The sequence below is a fragment of the Tenebrio molitor genome, chromosome 2, assembly GCF_963966145.1.
Source record: "Tenebrio molitor chromosome 2, icTenMoli1.1, whole genome shotgun sequence".
NCBI lineage: Eukaryota > Metazoa > Arthropoda > Insecta > Coleoptera > Tenebrionidae > Tenebrio > Tenebrio molitor.
This window is the reverse complement of record NC_091047.1, coordinates 10,019,926-10,044,758: the sequence shown is the minus strand read 5'-3', so window position 1 is coordinate 10,044,758 and position 24,833 is coordinate 10,019,926. Positions and strand designations below refer to the sequence as shown.

Here is a 24,833-nt window from a genome sequence, read left to right as displayed (position 1 = left end):
AGGCGGACACTCGCCTTTATATAGTGACGAGAATAAAGCCCCCTTTAACTAAACTCGGGAAGAACATAAAAACACAAAGGGGCGTTATGAAAAGGAAGCTTGATATGGTTTCGAAGTTAACGAAATATATGGCGAATGGAGATAAACGTTTCTTCTTTCTTGACCCTTTTATACCTTCATAATATATGGGTTACCTGTATTGGAAAAACATTCTAGTTTTTATGGACCAAATCTTGAAAACTTTCTATTATGTCCAGATTGTGTACACGCCGGAGGAATAGATACGCTGATCCTTCCATTCAAACACAGTGGAATAGAGCTTCCAGACGACGACTTATGATAAAACGTCGCCATTGATATTGTCAGTGACCGTAAAAATTAAGACAAAAATCGACCAAAAACGGTATCGCAATCAAACAGAAAGCCTTTGGAAAGCAGTGGCTACTTGCGTGACGTTATAACTCCTAGTTTCAAGGGTGGACTTACGTAGGAAATAAGTTCTTAGCGTGGCTAAAGGAGGACAGTGCAAATTGTAGAGATACTCAATAGTGTGGCTGTGAAAATTAATTTATCTACGTGAGACGACAATTTTCAAGTGTCTCGAATACAAACAGGACTCAATTTTTTTATTCCACAAAAATTTGCGCGATTTTTATTTTGGAAACGTTGACAAAAATATGCTGTGTCCCACCAAAATAATATTAAGCGCCTTATTATTTACAACTTGTTTCATTTAAATTTAAAATCTGAAATGGTGTCTCATTGCTGTTATTAGTAAGCATTATCTATTAAAACTAGGTCACGCTTTTAGAGCAATAGTTCTATTGCCCCACTTTACTTTAAATTTATTTAATTTTAATTTTATTCATACATAACAATTATGCTTTAATTTGTCTAACGGGGCTTTGGATTCCTGATTACATTTTCTTTAAACATAAAATAGCAATAACCAAAAAAAAAACCATTTTTTTCCTTGTCCCCACCCCTTTCCATCTCTGTTCTTTCCCTCCTTTTTCATACCTCTTTCATCCATCTTATCTCCTTTCGGTCTTCATTCATTTGACTCCTCGCTCCTTTCCCTCCCTCTCTCATTTCGTTACATCCATTTCACATGTGCTCTATTATCTCTCTCCCCTCATAGCACATTCTACGCCTTCTTTCCTCTCTTTCCATCCAATACCTGTTTTCTCTCTCCTCATTCCCACATCTGAATCTCATCATTTTCCTCTCTTTTGCACTCTGTCTCTCCAGGTACGCCGGAATTTCCTCTGCCATACACTTCTCATACTCGCTGCTGAATCGGGATTCTTTGATTCTCTCTCTTCTTTCTTGCTTGCCTGTGTCTTTGTCCCTTTCACTCAGGTCTACGTTCATCCATCTTCCTTTTGCTCTCAATCTTTCCACTTCTTCACTGGCATAACCTTTCCTCTGGTAGTATTTCTCTCTCTCCTTCTTCTCCGTGTTCTTTTTCTTTTCTCTCCAGCATTCCGTCATTATCTTGAACTCTTCTTTTCCACCCATTTTGTCCTCAAACTTTGCCGCTCTCTTTCCCGCTTTCACTCTCCTCTTTCTCTTTCCTATTCCCCATAGACATCCCACTGCCTTGTTTGTCTTCCTCAAGCTCAAGCACTTGAACTCGTTTACTCATTCTATTTTCCTTCCTTCCCACTCCCACTCATTCCCTTCACTCTTCCTCTCTCTCTTGTTGAACACCATCATTTTCGTTCAAATGAAAACCTGGGATGAGTAAGCGTTGAAAGAAGTAGGTAAACCATTTGGAACAGTGTAAAGTTTGAATTTCCCGCCATTTGACACGCATGACATTTGTTTTTGTTTAATCCAAACATTCATATCATACTTAACCTCACAAAAAATAAAGCATGGTACACTTTCAATCAAAAGTTGTGTTTCAACTTTCAGCCAGGTACATTGCGAATAATAAATTTTCACAAATTGTGACACTTGACAGCACGGATGTTTTTGGAATCCACTATAATTGAATCACGGCCTCCTAGATTCATAAGAGACTCGTCTCTTATCCGGCCTGCCGCATTCGTAGTTCTAAGCATTATTTTTGTTTTATAGGGTGCGCCACAATACGGGGCTTATGTGTTGTACTGGTTGCCTGCCTTGCAGGAAATTATTGTTTTATAGAGGTGTTTTCAGCATTTTTCAACAGTTTTAACGCACACATACATCTGACACTTTTTCAAAATCTCAAATCAAAAACATTTTTTATGAACGGTAAATTTAATTTCAACAAATTTCTTTTTTATTATTTTTTGTTATTTGTCTGTGAGTGCAAGTTACAGAAATTTACAATGACAGGAAGTTCTAATTTTTAAATAAGTGTCTCACTCACATTTTACCATGAACAGGACAATGAATTAGTGGATTTCCCGAAAGATATGAGGCCAAGATATTCTTCAAAACAAAATTTATATTTTCCTTTGGAATGCTTGGTAGAATTTCTACTATTATTGAAATTATTGTAAATTGTATAGTTTGCGAACGAGAAATTGGAATTTAAGTTTCTTCACTTGCAATGGATTTAGGGTAGATTGTAAAGATTATAATATTGATAGTTTCTAAAAAGGGATGCCGAATATCGGCAAAATGCAGATTGTTTGTCCCTCCTGGAATGAACTGCTCATAGTCGTAAATCTTCATTATTATCTATAATGTTTAACCTACCCAAAACCCATTGCAAGATGCAAGTGAAGAAGTTAAAATTCCAATTTCTCATTCCCAAACTATACTAGACCCACAAATTGATCATTGGGGTAACTTAGCCTTCCTCTATCTTAGTAATAAATTAATTCCAGTAACGGGATTTTCTTTTTCGAATTTGAATCTTGTAAATGTGACAAGCAATAATCACATCCATGGATTGCCTTCGTTATTTTCATAATTAAGTAGCCACATAAAAAAGCTGTTGCCGCCGTCTCAATTTGAAAATTGGTACTTGGCAAATAACTAAAAGAAGACAATTTTTCTAGTTTTTCCAGAGAACTATCTTGCAAGGTGACTGAAATATTTACATTGGTCCTTAAATTTTGGAATCTTGGTAAAATTTTACTACTTGCATATTCTGCGGCACTCTCAGTCCTGTCTTCGAGTGTCTTCCATGCCGCATTTAAAGTGATATCATTGGGTAGATTATGATAAGAAGTGTTAACTTTATGTCGTGAACTAATACAACATTTTTTCTTTGTTTGTGGCATTTTTTAAAGTTTCAACTGCATTTAGTTTTTCAAATTGACAATTTATTATATAAAATGTCATTATTCATAAGTATTTTTAGTTGCATATACTAAAAATATAAAATTTTTTTGAGGCAGAATATAGCCTAAGGGAGTCCGTTTCGGCTCAGGGACGCGAGGGTCGCGGGTTCGATTCCGACCCAGGGCGAAATTTAAAATAATTTAAAAAAAAAGGCTATATTCTGTCTCGTGATTCGGAAGTCACGTTAAGCCATTGGTCCCGGTCTATTGAGTTGGTCACCATGCCCCTCATAGATTTGTAAACCAGTCCTAGACTGTGTAACAAATTTTTCTTTTTAAAAATTTAAAAATTCTGGATTTAGATAACACATTGGTAGTTGAAATTCAAAAAGGTATATTATTATACTCATGTCACATCGTGAGGAAGTTCCTTAACATTGACACAGAACATAATACACAACAAAGTCAAAATGCGGAGGCAAGACGCCGGTAATTATGTTGATAAGCACTGCACTATTACTTGATAGTAATATCCGTAATAGTGTATGTACTCCGGCAAAATTGCCGTGCCGCCGGGTGGAGGTGGGATAGTATATATGGATCACATTAAAGTCGCTAGATGGACATACTATACGGGGAATTTTCAAAAACAGACATTTATCGAATGCGACAGGCCGGATAAGAGACGAGTCTCTTATGAATCTAGGAGGCCGTGAATTGAATATGTTTGTTTTGGCAAAGGGTGCCAAAATGAATCGTTAGTTATTCTAAAACAACAGAAAGATTTTTTGTTTATAAATTTTAGGTTAGCTGTCAACAGCTCTAATTACAACTGTCAATTTACATTTAAAAAAAAGTAAAACACTTGACAGTTTCCAACGCCTTCCCGACTCAGGATTTCATTTGAACGCTCGATATTTTGATGGTTGCAATTGAAAAAAGATTGGACTAGTGGTTTATCCGCTTAAATAAGGGCAAGGATATCTGGTTTGCGCGGAAAGATCTTTTCCAGTGAGTCTCAACGACTAAGGACGAAGCAGGGACGGAAACGCTGGCCGGAGTGGACCCTCAAGTTGACGTCTAAAGGGCGGCGAGCGCGTACGAGCTCTGTTATTATTTATGCAGATTCGATCAGATTAGAGGAAGCTGGGTCAGTCTCGGTTAGAGTGTTTGTTGCAATATTAAATATCTGTCCTCCCAGAAGTCCCTGTGTTACGCTTCACACATGCATACTTGTCGTGGGATTTAATTACTAACACACCTAACACGGTTTGCATAATTTAAGAGTTCGCCAGCCAGTACCACATCAAAAATCGCATTAACATGATACAGACAACTTCCGTCGTTCGTCTCCGGAATTTGTTGGCTCCATTGAAGCCCTATTACTCCAAGTCGAGATCTAATACCAGCCTCTCAAAGGTTTGCTCATATTTCATTGAATTAATGACAAACGAATAAATCGCAAATTGCTGTACAAAGTCGTTCGGAGTCTCATGGAAAACCCTTCAGCAAGTACTCGTAGGACAATGCTAATTTCAGAAGGCAATTTAGAATATCGCCAGGATTCTTGACAAATTAGTTTTATTATCAAAGGATGTGGATCGGGAAAAGCGAGTGCTCGTTGTTGGCCGTATTTTCGGATTTTAACCGGCACCATATTCGATAAAACTATCGGAAAAGTCGTGCAGCCGTGTATAATTACATTTAAGTTTACGAGGTCTTAAATATCGTAAGTTTGCGAGTGCATTTGGGCAAATGTGTGCAATCGAAACTTATAAGCCAGCGCCTTATTAGATTAAAAAAACAAATCGGCTGATTTGTTCTACCAGGTCGGTTAAAAATAGGAAAGTTTCTTAAATCCATAACTGGAAATTGCGCGCTGGGAGTTTTTCATTTTTGCGAGCGTCTTCGGAATTTATTACCAGTTGTAGTTGTCTTCGCTAAAAAGTATATAAATTCATTTTCTTGCCATCTACGTCGTGTTTTCTCTACCTGCAGCTTCTTACAAGCAAGACTTAAAATCCAGTTAGGGCGACTTTGAGAACTTGTTATGGAAGTGTTTATCATTTTGCACACATATTTCCCATTTATATGTCAGGCGAGCTGATCCCCAGGTGGTATTTGATTTCTGCCGACGTCTAACGGTTAATAACTCACCATCTTGCTATCAAAAATAGGAAAGCTGCTGTCAGTAAGTGGCAAACAAAGGCCACTGATTGCTTTTTAACTTCCTCTCCGGCCTCCTCCTTCTCTGGATTCACTCATTGCCATGCCGGCCCAGTCCCTTCACATACATTATGATATATTGCACTATGAGCCCTCTGCTAATTTTTCACGCGTTTTTATACTTTTATATATGCACTGTTATTACACCATGTACGCGCTTTAAAAGCGTTTGCAGGGACATTATTTACGACGTTGAACGTCCACTCACTTTATTCGACTACATAAGTTACACATTACATCTGCTCAAATATCCAGGATTTGTGAGGGATAAAATATAGAAAACACTTCTTGCACGTCCTGGAGGAAATTGTAAGTGACGTTGCATTTACAATAAGTGTGAAACTTGAGCTCGAAACCAGTTTCTTGTCACTTCGGGCGCGAACCGTATTCTCACCTCACTAGACGAGCCGAATTCGCTGTCAATTATGTGGTATCGCACATTGCATCTGGATGATGATGTTTTCTTCGTCTCTTGCTGGTTGTTCTGTTCAAATATGCGCAAAGCTCGAGAGACTGGCACATCTTAAATTAGAACCGAGCCATGAAAGGGAAAAATGAAGGCACGTTACAGTCTAATTGAACGGGGACTTCGGATGGTGTATAATTGTCGTCAACAAGCCACCACGCTGTTGTATTATTCTCTTTTTCTAAATTTTAATAGTGCACGAAGTAGAATTTTGAATTACTATTGTTGTTTGGAAAACACGTTTTCTTCTGCGGAAAATAGGCCAATTTGTCTGTGTATCTGCCAGAACATTGTCACTCCACTTTTCAACATTCTTTGAAATCCCTGCTTTTTGTTTTGTAAATTACAAATGTGTATTTCACCTCAAACAATAATAAAACTATAATTCAGGTGGTTTGTTTTATGTCAGCTTCAATTAAAAACAAAATTAGTCATAACTACAACAATTTAATTTGACAATTTAATTTAACTGATTAAAATTAACGATTAGTGATTAACTTAATATTCTGACTAAGCTAAAGTTGTTGAATTTTGTTCTGCCCCATTTTAGCATAGATCATTTCACTCAAAATATTTTAAAGAATTTTCCCCATTCCGCTTCTTTCTTATATCAGATAAATCATAAATATAGCCTAAAATAGTACTTAGACTTTGGGTTGTTTAAACAAATTGTAAATTGACAAACAATAATGTATCGGATGTCTATTTAAATTTCTGGTCAAAGTTGGCGTTGAAGAGTCGATTGTGAACGCAGCACTCTGTAAAAACAAAAACAACAGTAATCGTCATCCGTAATCTGTATCTAATGCGTTCACAATCGACTCTTCAACGCCATCTTTGACGGAAAATTTAAATGAACACCCGATACATTAGAGTCTGCTGTTTATAAAATCCAAATTAAATATTTTTGGTTAAAAAACCTAAAAGTGATGAGTTCCAAAAATTACGAAAAGCAAAAGCAAAATGCGATTGGGTCACAACAACAAATTCTAAACTCCGATAAACTCCAGTTAACTCTCGATATGGTTCATGTGGTTTAATTTCCAAGTTAAGCTGTATTTTTAGAATTATTATTGAATAATTTAGAATAATTATTGTTAAAACTTATTCTGTTCAAGCAAACGAAATAAGTAACATGTTGCCAAAGAGACTCAAAAATAATTAATTTTTTTTTATGATATACCCCTGTTATTTTTATTTTTTTAACATTGTCTAGAGAGCTATGAACCACGGCACAATTTAGGTGTAAAGAGATGACCCTTAAATTAAGCTGTCACCAGAAGAAAGTTCTCTGTAGATTTACACAGTAAGGAGATTTCCGCAGGAATTTTCACGTGGGAGTAAATGTCAAGGTGTTCCGTTGAAAATTACTGTCGAGTCATACATTCACGCTTCAAAAATAATTGCAACAAAATTAATTTAACTAATTTTCTCTTTGAAAATCTGGTCCTCTTGAATATGAACTTCTATTATTTAAAAACAAATAAAAACCTTGAAACGTCTTATCCCGTATTCATTTAAATTTATCCTGAAAGTTGGCGTTGAAGAGTCGATTGCGAGCGCACCGCGGATAACAGATCACGGATCAGCTATCTAACCTCACTTTTTGCGTTCTTTGTGTTTTTACTCTTCAGACCGACGAGTGGTGCGTTCACAATCGACTATTCAACGCCAACTTTGAGGATAAATTTAAATGAACACCCGATAGTTTGCAATGATTTAATTATGGTTAATTATCTAAATTTCGTGAATGCTGAGAGGAATTAGAAATTAGAAATTTCTGCTTGGGAAATATTTATTAACAAATGAAGTTGATTGAATTAATAGACACCTATTGGAAAAAATAAATAAAGATTTATAAATGTTTTCCCAAGAAAACTGAAAAATGAGAAGTTACGTTTCAAAGGAAAATTATGAGTATACAAAAACAGTGATCATTTCTTTATTTAATAAAAAACTGTTTGAAAGCTAAGTTGCGTTTTTAAAATAGGTTTCAGACCATTCCACGAAAACCTTTAGAGATCTTGCAGAGATTTCTTTTCAATAACAACAAGTTTAAGCAAACAGTGGTGTTTGCTCCGTTTCTCCTTTATTGCAGTTGTCCAACAGCCATTAGCAAGTGTAGGAACGATGATCACGCGTATTGGTCGATTAGTTTCGATATCTATAATAGACTAACGGTATATAGGTACGTTTATGTGCTCACGTTTCAGGGTGTAGTTAAGCGACTACAATAAAACTCTCATAAAAGTCACAAAAAGAGTGATCTATTAAAAAAGGTGGCCAAAGCTGTAATCACACCTCCATAAAAGCGAGATTTAGTTAAAAACTCAATATACTGACTCAATATTCTCTCAACTAGGGTTTTGATCTTCAAACCCTTGTTGATAATAAATACTTGAAATTCGGATGTTCATTATCAGCTTGTACTTGTGCAAATTGTTTCAATTTTTTATTTGCGTCGGATAATAAAGTCGGAAAAAGTTTCGTGTTTACCCAGGTTGATTGTCCTCTCCTCCAGAGTAATGTTAGGTTGTACACATAACAAAGATAATTTAATCTGGTGTATTTTACTGTTGGAACTTAACGTATTTAAACATTATTAGCGCCAGTCCCTTCCTCTGAGAGTACTTTTAATACCTTCACTTAAATCTCTGTAGACTTCGCAGTTTTAAATGAATTGTCCACATTCATAACGATATTTAACTAGGATTGCTTAATTCTCTAGATTCCCATAAAATCATATCCCCTATTTAACTTGTTCAAAGTAATTATGCAACATCAGAATCTAATTATGTTACATTTAAATTTGTTGAGAGATTTGAATAAAGGGTGAAAATGAAATTAATTGTTTAAAAATGGAAATGTTTTACGGTCCAGAGAACATCAAAGCGTTAGGGTCGCAGTCTTTATTACAAACAATTAAATAATATGTAATACTAAAATATTTGCTATTAAGGAAATCTAAAAAATGTACGATGGTTTATCACTTACAGAATTGTAATAGAAGAGTTTATCAACGAATTTTCATTAGATTGGTACCTCTTTTAGTGTTCAACAGTAAACCGATCAAGTAAAGTTTGCTTTTTAAAAATGAATAAAAACCTGATCTGCCCAGTAGTAACAAAAAAAAAAATTGATTTTGTCCATGAGTTCTAGATGATTTATAGCAAAATTAATAAATAGAGAGCTGTGGTTTTTCTGAAGGCAGCGTAGAAAGCAATTTGCACAATGCACAAATGCTAAAACCAGATGAAAACTCAGAAACAGAATGAACTTATTGAAATATTTGTGAACGAAACTTAAAACGACAAAATCTGAAGTGAAAACACAAGGATTTACCACCTCTTTGAAAACTTTGTGTAACCACCTGACCAGGAATATTTGTGTAATAATTTTTGGAATTCTGATAGAGTTTTTACCAAATGACAGTGACAGTATATTGGAGCAACTTCCTGATTTGCTAGATTAGTGCAAAACCGAATCTTCATGGTACTTACTTTGTAGAAGCAGTTAATGATAAATGAGCAGTTTGAAGTGTAAACGAAGATTTTTTTTTCTCGTTGTCAACACTCTCTTCAGTTATGGGAAATGTTTTTAGTCCCTTTTATGGCGGTGTTGAAGGAAAATAAAAATTGAAGGAAGGCGGTGTTGAAGGAAAATAAAATTGTCAAATTGTTATTTTAGTGAATTTAATGAATCTCTCTCGTACGTGCAGTTTAATAATTTGCAGTTAAAATGGTTTTAGTTATTACAACTTGTTGCAGTCATCTTACATGAACAGTTTTTAAGTGAGTTGTCTAACAAGTGGCCAATCTGGACTTCCTATGTCGTTGTCGAAACCAATGAAGCTGTATCTGAAGCTGAAGTATGTAGTTTTATTGGTTGATTTTCTACTGTAAATTATTTTAAAAAATTTGATAAACAGTTGGACTTGGTGGAACGTTTTACTTCAGTGAGAAGTGAGATGATTTTGACTGATTTAGAATAACAAATTGCCTTCTGTCGCTCGGATAAGATTCAGTTAACGCGATACTGTTCTTATCTAATGAATAATGTTCTAATTTGAGTTATAATTCATTATTGTTAATTCAGATGTACACGTTTAGCAAGACAATTTATTGCTAAAAGTTTACGAGTATTATTACATATAGTGTAGAATTTTGAAAACATTCATTAGTTAATTTTGACTGATTCATATATTGGAGAACTAATGAGATTAATTAACAACAAACATACTCCTATATTAAATTTATTTGTCGACAAGATTAATATGTAATACCGAATTCATAAAGAAATATAAAAAACAACAGGAACTAAATATACGAAATTTTGTTGTTCTGGTTGTGATTTGAATTAATAACCCTCACTGCTCTTTGCTTGTTAATGACTTTGATATTTGAAATTTCTTGACGGAATAATTAATTGTAATATTTCAGTGAATAAATTTGATGAATTTATACTAAATAATTATTATAAAATAATTTCGTTTATTTGAATTATCTTCTTACATTTCTGTAAGAAATTAATATTATCGTATTAGATTCTTAGATAATATAGCGATTATGAAAGGTAATTGAAGTGTTATTTTGTTTTCTTATTACGACTTTAAAAATTTTAAAATGTTTTAACTCATTTCCAAATATGTATTACCAAATGAAAACACTAAGGTTGAAGAGAGAGCAATTGCAGATTAAAGAGCTCCTGAAAGTCTATAGAAACTTTTCGTATTTGGGAATGAGAAAGTGTTTTAAAAACAAATTTGATCAAGGAAGTCCTACGAAGTCATCGTCATTAATATTTTAAAAAACAAATATCGTGAAACAGGCATCAAAGACTAAGCAGTTGGGGGAAAAAAGTAAGTGAGATGTAACACCAAATGAAAGATTGGTTTGAAGGCTATCATAATCAGAATATTAACCACACTATAGACCCGAAATTCTTCGGAACATGTTCGCTCTGATGTGGTAGGCATCTTGAGATAAGTTTTGTCTGCGGAAACTTGTATAAGACAAACGAAACGTCGAACCTTCACCTTGCATCGTCAGATTCACAGCTGCAAAAATCGTTCACAAGAAACATTACTGAATATCCATATTTATCGGAAAAATAATGTACATATACGGTTTTTGATCATAAAACGGGAGCAAAGAGAAAATCGTTGGAAAATTAATTTTAAATATGTAACTAATATGCTTATTCAATGTACAATGATTAGAGCAAGCTCATTCACCATCCTTTTATCAAAAGTAAAAAAAATGTCAAACTAATTCTACTTCAAAAAATAAATTAGTTGGCTTTGAAAATGTTGTCATCAGCGTGGCCTCTGTGCCACTTCCAACTAATGTTAAGGTTCTTCTAAAATTGGCACGCTTAAATGAAAGTTAACTAGATATTCTAATGATAAAACAAATTTTAAACACGAAATGCAGAATGTTTCATATTATAATGGATGTTTAAAGTGCTCTCCATTACCTTCTTGGCAATAATGAATACGTTGAATTAAGATTTGCAACGAATGAATTAAAATTTTATAACTAAAATTAGCAATTTTTTCTAATTCTCCGATGTTTAGGGGCTTGTTAAAACTCCGTTTTTCACATAACCCCACAAGAAAAAAATCAAGCGGACTCAAATCAGGTGACTGGCTATTCTATTGTTTCTCTCCACTCTGTCCATTTGCCGGGAAATGTTGGTGTTCTTGACGTCTAAAATAAGATGGTGCCCCGTCTTGTTGAAGTCATATGATTTTAGTTGGGATAGTCCTATTTTCGTATTAAAAAAAAAGTAGATTATATCATTAATAGTAGAAGTGAGTCTTTTTGTACTAATCCCAGAGATTGAAGACCGAGACGAAGTTTTGTTGTTTTTTCCACAACAACAGATCTTTAACATTTTGAATACAGAGTTACAGACTTACTTTCTGAGGAGGTATCTCAGGTATCGAAAAAAACCAAATACAGCATCGAGAGTAAGGCAGCTTTCGTTCACTTGAATTGCATCGTCGACGAACACGCATTTCGCGTGAACGAAAGCTTTACGCTCCTTTCTTGTACTGTAATTTGTCATTTTAAAAATGCTTGGGCCTTAAAGACTGATTGTAGATAAAACTTCAGTCCATTAATACGGTATATTGTAAAGAACACTATAAGACTACTGTTTATTTGGAATCTACAAAAACTGAAATCACTTATCTATATTATTCACCTGGAAGTCGTCAGTGTTTATTCATCCTAAAAAAAATTAATTTGTTGAATGGAGTTTAGAAAGACAAACTTTTTTCACTTTATCTTTTAAACATTACCTATCTATTCACTTATACGTTTGAATAAGAAGGGAATTATTGTAATGTACGAACTAAGCGAAATGTATTATTTTTCTTAATAAAGTGAGCAAAAACGAGGTATAAAAATGGGGCAGGTAATTGTCTAAAAATCAAAACATTTGTAACTCAAAGGAACTCTGTTAGGGAGACGGAAACGTATCTCCTCGTAGCAATCGCAACGTCTGCATTCAAAGGAATCAAAGAAATCATCGCGGATCTATTGAATATTCATTTCTTTGAGAGCTTTTTATTTGCATACTTGAAACCTTGTCGCAAAAAAATAATCCATTCGGACTTAGCGGAAAATTCGCAGTGACGAAAAACTAATCGGAAATACCTAGGCAGGTGCGTGAATTTGCATAAAGTTTGAGTCGGCAATAACGGAAACGATCATGTTTGTAATAACGCAAAGCCGTGGCAATTAAAAATAACCGCTACAAGATATTTCAGCAGTTTACAGTAACATATCATCCCCGCAAGACCCACTATTTACTGTAACGAATAAAAACAGGTACAAAAGCTCGCGATGTTAAAAACCTACTGAAACCCATGGAGTTTGACGCATGCGTCGGACGAAGGAAAATCTGCATCGCTCAGTTTCCCAGGCAGTCCCGGACCGACGCCGACGACGTCGACTGTGCTTTCGTGCTCCAGGCGTCGTGACGTGCTCCTGCATAGTAACGACGAAAGTCCATGAGGAAATTTGCCGGTTTTTTTTCTAATTAGCGCCATTGCTTTACACTTCTTTTCACGTAACACGAACATGCCCCGAAGTTTTCACTTTTTCAGGTATGTTTGATAGTGAAAATTCTTTACATTTTCTTTTTGTTTGTTGTACTTGTTCGGACCGGTGCTTGTTGCACACTAGGCGAGTTTATTTTCGGCGGCGGCTCCTCCACTTTCTCCCCGAGTCAACACTCGAAGAAAATTGAAAACTTATCGTTGACATTTTTCAACCGGACCACAATGGTCACCCATTAATCTTGTCTCGGTGATCGATGCCGTAAACGATGGTTTCGCTATAAACTACGCGATTTTGATAGGCAAATATTACACAACAAATAAACCGTTAATTGGATAGAATTTATATTTATTGTCCGAATGACGTGAAAGGGTTAAATGATGGATTTGGCGGTGACCGTGCTCAGAACTCGTCGTCGGTGAGGATTTTCATAAATGACTGTAAAGCACTTCCACACGCATTTGATCTGTCAAAAGCCGAATAAATCCAGAGGTTTGCATAAAGAGATGACGGAATCAATAGGACGATGCTGTGTCGCTGTGAAAGGGTTAGAGCAAAATAGTGACCATCACAAAGGGTAATTAGAACGGAAAATTAGTTATTTAAATTTAAATTAGTGGAGAAAGAGCGCCCTAATGATTCGCTGGTAGTGGAATTAGAGAACAATCAGGGAGATTTGAATTCATCTGGGTAAAAATCTTACAAAAGACCAACTAAACTCTCGTATTAACCGAGATTCCGATAAAATATTCCGCTAATGCACCACACTTGTTTGCTTTAACGCCTTTTCTTAAAATAAACGTTCACGTGTCTTGCTAAAATGCAAAGAAATGGGACTTGATGCATCGACTCTTGAAAAATTGTCACCCAAAATGGAAGTGGAAAATTCGACTGGTATTTAGCAACGTACTATAAAAGAACTGCTCTTTCAACAAAACTGCAATAAAAAGAGAAAGTCGGGTAGTAACATTTAAGTAAACAAATCTCGATTCACAAACCGCACGAGCAAATTTAGAAACTTGGCAGGATATCCTTGCGGTAGCGTAATTTATTTTTTAAATCTTAACGGGCCAATCCTCCTAACAGTTATATTAATCTGTGACTGGTCCATTCATCACCTAGCGGAAATGGTGTTGTTCTTGTGCGATACCTGCACCACCCAACGTTAAGCAAATTGTTGCAAAAGTGACATTGAACGAAATGAGACAAGACAGGTGCCACGAGATATAAATGTAATAAATATATTCTTGTTTTTCTCGAGTGTTGTTTGCAATAGATATTTTTCGGGAGACAAGTACAAAACATAGAGGGCGGATAATGATATGGAATCTTCTCTAAGACAACTGTTTTATTAATTTGTTTTTGGCTAACGACTTTAACACGAAAGATAAATAATCGCTTTGCCAACAGCGCGACAAGAATGCAAATTGTCCTAACGTTCGGGAATTCACAACATTCTACAAAGTAACTGCAGCGTTCCAGACAGTGCAACAACATAAGCATAACTTACATAGAAGTGCAAATAACGGCCGAAAAACGCGGATTTATGACCGATAGCCAGACCAATCTTTCAGGGAGGAGAAGTGCAAAACGGTTACCATTTCTTGATCTATGTGCTCAAATGGAGTCGAGACAATTTGTTTAAGAAATAAAAGATGATAAAGCGTAACGTAATGTGGGTTCAGTTGGCTGCAGAAGACAAACTGGGATTATTACGAAAGTGAAAAATAAAAATTTTAGTTAAGATAATAAAGGCTCGATGGGCCTATCAGGAGAACTGTAAAACCTGTTTGGATTTGGTCGTTTTTATGTCTCGAATAAAACAGAAATGAAAGCTCGCATCGATTCTGTTTGTGCGAGTGCGAATAAATTTGCAAAATAACTGAAAACATGGATAAAATGCAAATATTGGGATATCTAATAGATATTTCTCTTTGTCATCGTAAAACTGAAAAGTTGCATGGGAAATACATATCTTTCGCCTATAATACCTTAAATTATTCAAATTCATTTCGAAATTGACAGCATTCAGAAATTTGTGTTTGAACATTAAGTAATTGAATGGATTTTTTCACAAATGCAAAATGAATTTTTAAATTGCTTAGCTTTATCCGACCGAATACATTTTTAACTGGAGATTAAATCAATCGCATTCACTTACTTTTGGGGCAAGTTTAAATTTAAAAAGTAATTTAAATGCAAGTGAAACAAAAGCTAACCGAAAAATATGCACGGAGATGGAGCAGTATTTAATTAATATCGTGTAAAATTTCACTTCATGAATATTAAAAAGTTTTATAGCAGACAGGCCGCAGCGTAAATCACTGTGAAATTCTGTTTTGGCCTCGATTGAGCTGCGATTGCGATTAATGAGGCGATGGATGCAATTTTGCGCGTTAAATGTTGTAATGGGATATATCTGGGTGAAAGAAATCTTCTTCGAGTTATTAATCGACTGCATTGTAACTCGGATCTTGTGTCAAGCGAAGACAAAAGCTCTAGCGGTTGGCGGTGCATAATGGAATGGTTTTTGAAAGCTCCCCTAATGTGGATTTTTCAGTATAACTGCGACACCCACCCTTATCAGACTGGATTAAGAATGGTAATAAATTTAAATGAGCGCAAGTCCAACATGCATACTTTAATGGGATCCTCTTTTGATGTCTCTCATAATGCAGATTGTACTCGATATGACCGGTTCATTAAAATAATACCATAACATTTCGCATTCCCTGTTTACACGTTTCGCCGTAAACAAACCTCAGTTTTAAACAGAACATCCCGACTTCAATTAGCCTGATAAGCTAGCCTTTGATACTAGTCCAACTGTTTATTTGTTAACCTCCGACATTACACTCTGATAACTGATTGCAACGATCCACCGTTCGAGTCGTGTCATTCTTTTGCGTTGTCGCAGTTTTAAAACTGGAAGAGGGCCAAAATTTCACGGAAAACACGACCAAGGTGGGTACTGCACTTCGAATTAACTAGAAATAATTTTTCCGGAGTCAGGTAACTGACAAGTGAAATTTGAAATGGGTCATTGCGCAACACACGAATTTAGACAGTTTTAAAATAAGTCAGCCCCGAAAGCCACAAACTTTTGCTCCGGTTTTACGTGGAGGTACACATTTAAATATAAACCGCTTGGATTTGTGTTCTCAAAGCAAGACAAGAACAACTTCAGAAGCATGGGTATGATGAGTGTATTGGAATTTAACACAGTGCAAAAGTGGCTTCAAGGGAATTTGTTCGTTTTGATGTAAACACACCAGAGGGGATATCTTTTCTTGTGTCAGATGCAAGTGGCAAGATGAAGTCAGGAAACGTCTTTCGTCTATCTACCAGTTTTTCCCAGAACTAAGACGTTTCGACAGCCACTCAGCAGGATTATAATTAAACCGAACTAATCGAATCTTTTACTCTTCGCGAAGACCGGTTTCTTATTTTTTTATTGCAGGTATCTAATTAATTGTGTACTCCTTTGAGAGGAATTTACTCCTTCAACAAATAGGTTAGGTATTTTATAACTTGAGAATTCTTTATTGCTTTTGAAAATAACGTTTGCAATGAATTCGTCTTATTCTAACAGATTTAACGCCATAAAATAAATAAAGGTAATTTTATTCCGACCGCAACAGATTATAAACAGACTGTTGAGCAGTTAGTTTATCAGCTTAGCTTGTTGTCATGTTGTGTTTTGCAGGAAATGAAAGATTTTTACTTTAGTACATTATTAAGTAGTTGCGTGACACTCGTTCGCGATTAAAATAGATTTGTTACTTTCACTGGTTATTTTTGCTCTGTGTAGCTATTCCTGGAATGAAATGAGAAATGCTAGCTTAGTTTGATAACGATTGTAAGGTGAACTGTTTGATTATTTGAATAATAAAAATTATTAAAAATCCATGATCGTGAACTAAATAACTAATAATTCAGCTGGACAAGTTTCACTTTTTATTGTAATACTTCTTAGCACAAGAAATTCTCTGCGTTTGGATTGAAAAATGTTGTCACTGTTGTCACCATTATCGACGTTGTCGTCGATGTCGAAATGGGTGACACCCTACAATCTTGGCAATCCATTTGATTGAAAATTTGCACACAATTTACTGAGAAAGAATTCATACTCATTTTTTATTCTTATATAGAAAATGCTTTGCAAGATAACTGCATTTCAAGTCAGGCAGGGGAAAAAACTTCAAATTCCAAACAATATAAAATGGCCAGTCAAAGTAAATATCTTTGTAAATACCTGCACGAAATATTATTTTATCTTAAAAATGTCCAATTCGGAGTGTGTTGAAATTTGACTGATATGATTGTAGGATTCCTACAGTGGCTTTGCATTTTACAGGTAACAAAGTGAATAAAATTAATAAGAAAGAATGGTTTTTCTCTTTTAGTTAGTGTAAAATGTGTTAAGAAAAGCACCGGGAAATTTAGTAATTTTTTCGACGTTTATTAAAAGAAAAATAAATCAAAATAAATAACACTAGATAATTAGCTTTGTACAAAAAAATGGGACTTTGTTGGATACTTAATTTAATTTTTTATTACGGCTTTAATAGCTTGAAACAAGGAATGAAAGCAGAGGTAGTTTAGAAAGAATTGGTAACAAGCTAAGAGACTCAAGATTTTAAATAGTACACTTAAAATGTTCAAAGCAAATATTTTTGCACCTACATGGATAAGATATTTTTTAAAAGAATTTGTTAGTATAAAGTTATTTACTTGAATGTGTTCAGATCTGAATTCTTTTATTTTTTTCTGCAAATTGCATGATTATAAGCTGATAAAAGACGTCGCTGAAATAAGAAAGCAATCAGTAAGTCGGTCCCAAAAAATAGAGTTATCAAAAAGCAAATCCAGTGGATTTAAATGTTCCTTATTTATTCCTTCATTATATTGTTTTATCAAATACAAATGATTAATTAATAATCGATGATATGACTTGTGAAATCGGAGTAACACATTCAACCGTAGTACCTACTCGTTGAATTTGCTGCTCGGTTTCACTCGTACATATCACCAATGATAAATCATACAATTTCTGTTACAGTTGATGTATATTTAATTCGGTTGATTCGAAAAAAATCTTCATTTAGATAAAGTAATATGTTTGAGGAACATATTTCCAAATTTATAAATGTTAAGTAAAACCCAAATAAATCATATAATGTTAGATAAAAAATTGACTGCATCGACTTTATCGTTTCATTTTTTATTGCCTAAGTAGCTTAAAATACGAGAGAGGTAATTTAGAAAAAATTGGATTTCAAGTATCAAGTTAAAAAACTTCTGAACAATACATCTTATATAAGTTAGTCAAAGTTAGTATTTTTGTGTATATATAATTGGATAAGACATTCTTTTTTCAAGGGTGATAAATATCCCAAGGTCTTATAATTTTATCGATAAATCTTTATTTGACAACTAATTGCAGTTTTATCAATGCCACTTAGTTCGAGTGTTGTTGCTTAAAGTAACAAAGCTTGGTTGTGTTAAAATAAGAATTTATCTAGAGGAAATTAGAAAGTTACGGCGTGTATCAATGTATCATTTTCTAATCCTAATTTAAAACGTAACGCGAAATACAACGAAACTTTTTAAAATGCAATCACGTTATGGAAATTTTGCATTTATTTTGGTAGTAAAGCTGTCTGTTGAATTAGGTCTGATTAGTTTTACTGAAAGATTTTTGTAGTAATTTGGTAAATTAAAATAAAGTAATTAGTTTCCTCCTTTTAATTAAAATAATATGTAGATACAGTTGCGGACAGAAAAAAGTAGAACAAGCCTTATTAAGAAATTTAGCTAAAATTCAGTTGAGTAAACCGGGCTTTCTATGATAAATAAATAAATATTTGAATAATAACCATAGAAAGAGTAAACCGACTTACATTAGTGAAAAAACATTGTCCTACTTTTTTTCTGTCCGCAACTGTATGTATAAAGAAAAACACAGTGCAAATTTCTAGATTTTGTAAATGACATTTCTTAAGAAAACTACTCGTATTTTAAGGACACCATGAAAAGTTACTGACTACTTTTTATTGTATTGTCATCAGGAATAGATTTGTGTGTAAACTTTGACATCACTAATTATTCTAAAAGAGTGCAAATTGAGTTACAACATTTTAAACAGATAAACAAACAAAGTGACTTAAAATGAAAGCTTTTAAAAATAGATCTAGTAGGAGTAGTAGGTGTATCGATAATAATAATTATACAGGGTTATTCTAAATGATTGTAGTCGAAGTAGGCGTGAAAACTGAATATAAAATTTATGGTTGCCGCTCCACATAAAAAAATCATCAAAATGATGTGTTAAATTGGGTGCAAAACAACTCAATATTTTTAAAATTGATTGTAGAACAACTCAATATTTCTGGATTCAATCGTTAATTTAACAAAAATAAATGAAAATCTCATCACCGCACTTTTCACCTACAAAATGACAGTGACAGCGACTAACTGACAGTTCACATGAAAGCGGCAAAAACGTAATAACAGGGGCATGGCCTACTTCGACTACAATCATTTAGAATAACTCTGTAGCTGTATGTATTAAACTAAAAAATCCTTGAAGGTAAAACTAAAACTTTGTCGCATCGATTCCTTAATTCAATTTTTTTGTACCTCCTAAGTAGCCTAAAACGAGGGACGAAAGTAGAGTGGTAGTTTATCGTTTAACAAAGATTTAAAATTTTAATGTAGCTTAACGTTGGCACGACACAGAAATAGGTTTGCTAATTGGACTAAAAGTGCTTTACAAATAATTTAAAACGTTCAGCAACTTATCTTGTTAATTTTCTTGTCAAAACTACATTACCGTTGTGTTAGAGAACGTGTGTATTAACACTTTGTCGTGTTTCTGCAAAAATAAAAATCACATTTTAAATTAAACAAAAGTAATAAATTTAATCTTAATAAGTTTCTTATGGGCAACTAGCAAATAAGTGCATCGAGCGATCAAATTAATTTGTAATCGAGTCATCCATGGATTTGAATCGGTGTGTCTTTTGTGATTGGTATGCTCCATTATGGGATCTAAAGTTACGTCATTTTAAAGACTTTTTAAAATTGATTTGGTTTTCGTCATATCCTAATCCTGGGGATACAATTAAACTCGTAACTTTAACTCCCGTTGCAATAGTTTACACGAAATGTCACCTGTCAAGACCTAACCTATGTTTCGCGTTGTGTTTATTTGAGCGTGGAGTTCAAGTAACGACATACGTTTTCGGATTCACGGATAACTCGATTACCAATTAATTTGACCGCTCGATACTTAGGTATCAAATAAATGTCAGTCAAAAATGTATTTGTATTTCATAAGAATTAGTTTAAAAGTTTAATTCGAAACCGCCTGAGGTTTAGACAATGTATTAATTATCCAGCTCTTTCATTTGTCCTGTTTTAATAACGTAACATATTCAGATGTTTTTTACTTTGTGTTGTTTATTTTATATAAGTCACTTACAAATATTTTTTGCTTTGTATTTTCAAATGAAAAGATAACTGACATGTCACATTTCTGTTTGAAAAGGCCTCATAATGTAACATGATTTAAAAAAAGTACTTTTGTTTGAAATATAAAGCTAGACGTGCCCTACCCGACGAATTCAGAATATTACAGAAAATTTTATTTAAAATGAATTGCCACTTCATCATCCATCTTTTAATCAGTGATTAATGAAACTCTTCATAACCCAAAAAATATAACATAAAAGGATTCGAACTGTATAAACGATCGAGTTTGGAGTCTGGAACAGATCTGGCAAATTAACGTGGTCTTCTTGTTTTCCTTTTTAGATTTTGTGGAAACTGCACGGTCGAACGATCCGTCAGGTGAATGCTGTTATAGGTCGCATCCATTTGGTGACTTGTCAGTTGCATAAGTTCAATTGCATTCTAGTATCATAATGACTTAATTACTTGCATTTGAGTCGGGGGTATTAACTTTTAGCTTAGCGTATCTACTTTGTGCGACATAGAGAATCTGACGTACGTATTTAGAAATGTTTAATTTGAAATTCTTGTTGCAGAAACTGACGCAAACAAGCAACTCCTCCTCATTCGACTACGCTATAAACTACATCCAATAGGACACAGTAAAATAGTCTCTCCAAAGACACAACTCTAATTGTGAAGTTAGCTATCAGGTTGTTACGTGTTCCGTAAACGGACTTGTTGCTAGAAATAAGTCTCAAGGCATCCTTGAAAAAAATTGACATGTCGTAAATGGGATCTTGCCCTGGTGCGGTGAAAAAATAATCGAAGGTGTTTTGAAGCCCTGTCGAATTGGGGTGCAAGTAATTTTTGAGCTGTCACTGTGGAGTGGTCGGGGAGTGAACCTATGGACTGTGATTCTGTTGAGGGAATTATGAAATCAGACGAGGAGATGGGTCGTGACAAGCCATCTGGTGCAAGCTCCGCCAACCACAATCATTACTCCAGTAAGTATCACTTCTTGTTTAATTGTCCGTCTTGTCCTTATCAATCCTTTAGAGATAATTTTACGATTTTCGTCTGGCGAATTTGATTTTATTTTGCGGGGCGAGGATTCGGTCGGCGCCCTGACGAATTTATCGATTTGCACTAAAGTTGTTTTATGTTAGGTGTTGGAGGCGATTTGGGGAAAATTTGTCAAAAAAATTTGCGGTGACATTCACGTTTAATGCAGCGCCCGTAACGTTATTATGACCACTATAAAAAATGTCATTGAAAATTGAAATAATTGTTACGAGCTTTGGCAGCATCTGCACTATATAAATCGAAATTAAATTCGGGATATACATCTTGGATAATAAAATCATGGCGGTTCGCCTGGATGCGGACGACACGTTTCGCACCAGGAGTAATATTTATACAGCGTGAGACGGATAAAAGGAATATTTCACGAGCTGATTGTAGCACAATTTCGTTTAAAATTGACTACCTACGTCAAGATTCGTCAGATAGTATATTTCGAAAAACGAGGTCAAAAACTGGAAATGTTTATTATTGTTTAGAATCGTTACGTACTCATCGTAACACAGAATGAGGTTGCTTGAACTTTACAGTTTTTATTTTTTTCTTACGGATTAACGAGTAACGTGCATTTTAAATCATTTTTATCGATTTAATCAAAACTAATTCTTGGACCACATTTTTAGTGGTGAATAAATAAGAAAGAATCTCTGGATATTGATAAAAACCTGCTTCTTTCTGTCGTGCAAATAACCTTTTAACGACGCCTTCTACAGAAAGAGAGTAAAAGTCCTCAGATGTCTTTCAGAAAGTATCCCATAAACGTTGCCTGTGATTCTCTCGATATGATATAAACAAAATATTGCTGTCAGTGTACGACTTTGGTATATTGTAGTTTAGAGGCTTTCGTTAAGTTTTAAATAAATAACTGTGTTATTATTATTTGTTTCTGCTAGTTAAATACAAAAAAAATATATCTCCATCAAAAGTATTATTTTATTAAAAAAATTCTTACGCGCTTTTGAGATACGTATTTTTATGAAGTATATTTTTCTGATATCACTTAAAATCGAGGTCATTGGTGTGTAATTAAGATTGAAATATTTTTTAATAATTAATTCTTTTCTTGTTGTTTGGTGTATTTTCTTATTTTAATAATTTTAAATTTCGTGAACGGTTTAGAGTTATTCTATCTACTATTTCTACTCTTCTCTCTCTCTCTCTCTCTCTCTCTCTCTCTCCCCCTCATTTCGCTACATCCATTCCACATGTGCTCAGTTGTCTGTCTCTCCTCATATCATAGCACATTCTCCTCCTTATTTCGTCTCCTTCCATCCAATATCTGTTTTCTGTTTTCTCGTTCTCACATCAAAAACTCGCTATCATTTTTCTTTCTTTTGCACTCTCTCTCCCCAGGTACTCCGGAATTTCCTCTGTCATTCATACACCTCTAATACTCCTTGTTGTATCAGGATTCTTTGATTCTTCCCCTTCTTTCTTGCTTGTCTGTGTTTGTCCTTTTCATTCTTTTCACTCATCTCTACATTCATTTATCTTCCTTTTTCTCTTAATCTTTCCACTTCTTCACTGGCATGCCCGTTTCTCTGATAGTATTTCTCTCTCTCTCTCTCCTTCTTCTGTGTGTTTTTTCTTTTCTCTCCAGCATTTGGTTAGTATCCTGCACTCTTTCCGTCCATCCAATTTGTCTTCAAACTTTCCCGCTCTCTCTCCCGCTTTCTCTTTCAGCCTATTCCTCTGACACTCTTCCCTCATTATGTAACCTGGTGTTTCTCTTTCCACTCCTAGCACCCGTCTCAAATATTTTTCTTGCACTTTTTCTACCTCTTCTTGTTCCTTCCGTCCCCAGATCTCTCCTCCTGAAATTACCTCCCCACTTTTTCTCTCCTATTCCCCAAACACATCCCACTACCTTATTTGCTTTCCTCACTATTTCTCTTATATGTGCCTTATCCGTGGTTCTTTCACTGAATGTGTAAACCAAGTATTTGAACTCGTTTACTTGTTCTCTTTTCCTTCTTTCTCAGTTCTACTCATTCTCTTCACTCTTCCTCTTTTTCGTACTTAACACCATCATTTTCGTCTTTTCAAAAAACTCTTCCAGCTTTTTCTTCCTCACATACTTTTTCAGATTCTTCATCATTTCTTTCCTTTCTCTTTCACTCTTTGCCACAAATATCAAGTCCGCAAACGATAGGCTTCAAATTTTCTCTCTATCTACCACACTCTTTCTTTAACATTTCATCCATATCTGTCACATATATCGTAAATAGCAGGGGGCTAAGCGGGCAGCTCTGTCTCACTGCCATTTTCGTCTCAAATCATTCACCTTCTCTCTATCCCACCTTCACTTTGTTTTTTGTTATTGCGTATATCTCCTCAATCTTCCGTACTAGCCATTTGCTTATTCGTCTCTCTCTCTCTCTCTCATACACGCAAACATTTTTCTCTGTCTAGCTTGTCAAACGTCGCCCTGAAGTCTACAAACAGTGCATACATCCTCCCCCCTTTCTTCTTTAATTCATACTTTGTTAAATGATCCAGAATGTATACATTGTCCATAGTACCCCTTCCCTTTCTAAATTCTGCTTGATTGTCCGGTTTAAATACCTCATCTTCCTCCTCTTCTTGTCTTCCTGTTCTGTCTTTCCCTGTTCTTTTCCTTTTTTGCTTTTCTTCCAGGAACGCAAAACATCTGTTTCTACCTTCTTTGCTCATAGGCTTGCTCTTTGTCTCATAGATGTTGCTGTTTTTCTGTTTATTTAATTCGGTGCTTTTGGGTGCTTTCTTTGTCCTCATCCCTTTTAGCCTCTTCCTACCTTACTTTGGTACTTCTTCTCTCCTCCTTTACTGGTTTCTGTAATTTTCCCTGTCTTTTTCACTCTTTTTTACTTCACTTTCTGTGGCTGTTGCTGTATCTATCGGTAATACAGGAATCCCATTTTAGAGTATGTAATTAATGATCAGTAATAAGAATAAGAAAGGAAGAAAATATTAATGTGTGGCAATTTTTATTTCTGTGATGCTATTGGCCAAAACATTTTTTAATCGAAGGTAAAATAACAAGACCTAGAATTTTTTTACCGGATAAATTTTTCAATTTTACGAAAACTTTTTGCTTTGACAATTTTACGAGTTGAATTTGGGCATTTTTATTTTAGTTAGGCCTGAGAGCTTTAGCTCGACGTTTTAACCTTTGAATAAAAATGCCCAAATATTTATCAACGAGTAAAATTGTCTAAAGCAAAAATGTTTAAGTAAAAATTGGAAAAAAATATCATCATAGGATTGTATCAGATCTAGAAAGATCATGTTAGTTATAAGTTCTTTGTGGATTAATAATACATAATTAGCTTG

General features: G+C 34.6%; 1 protein-coding gene across 4 annotated transcripts in view; it reads left to right on the top strand.

Annotated features, from left to right (window-relative positions):
• Nucleotides 1-12,574: 12,574 nt before the first annotated feature.
• The window catches only part of LOC138123011 (KH domain-containing, RNA-binding, signal transduction-associated protein 2-like), a 148,925-nt gene continuing 136,666 nt past the window's right edge, over nucleotides 12,575-24,833 (top strand). Inside the window, exons 1-2 of one of the 4 annotated variants that reach the window (XM_069037497.1) lie at nucleotides 12,575-13,030; nucleotides 21,035-21,445. In XM_069037497.1, the coding sequence (XP_068893598.1) occupies nucleotides 21,346-21,445 (100 nt within the window). In that variant the 5' untranslated portion in view covers nucleotides 12,575-13,030; nucleotides 21,035-21,345. Of the gene's footprint in view, nucleotides 13,031-13,139; nucleotides 15,948-21,034; nucleotides 21,446-24,833 lie in introns of those variants that run through there. The other 3 variants (XM_069037494.1, XM_069037496.1, XM_069037495.1) reach the window with 3 other exon arrangements.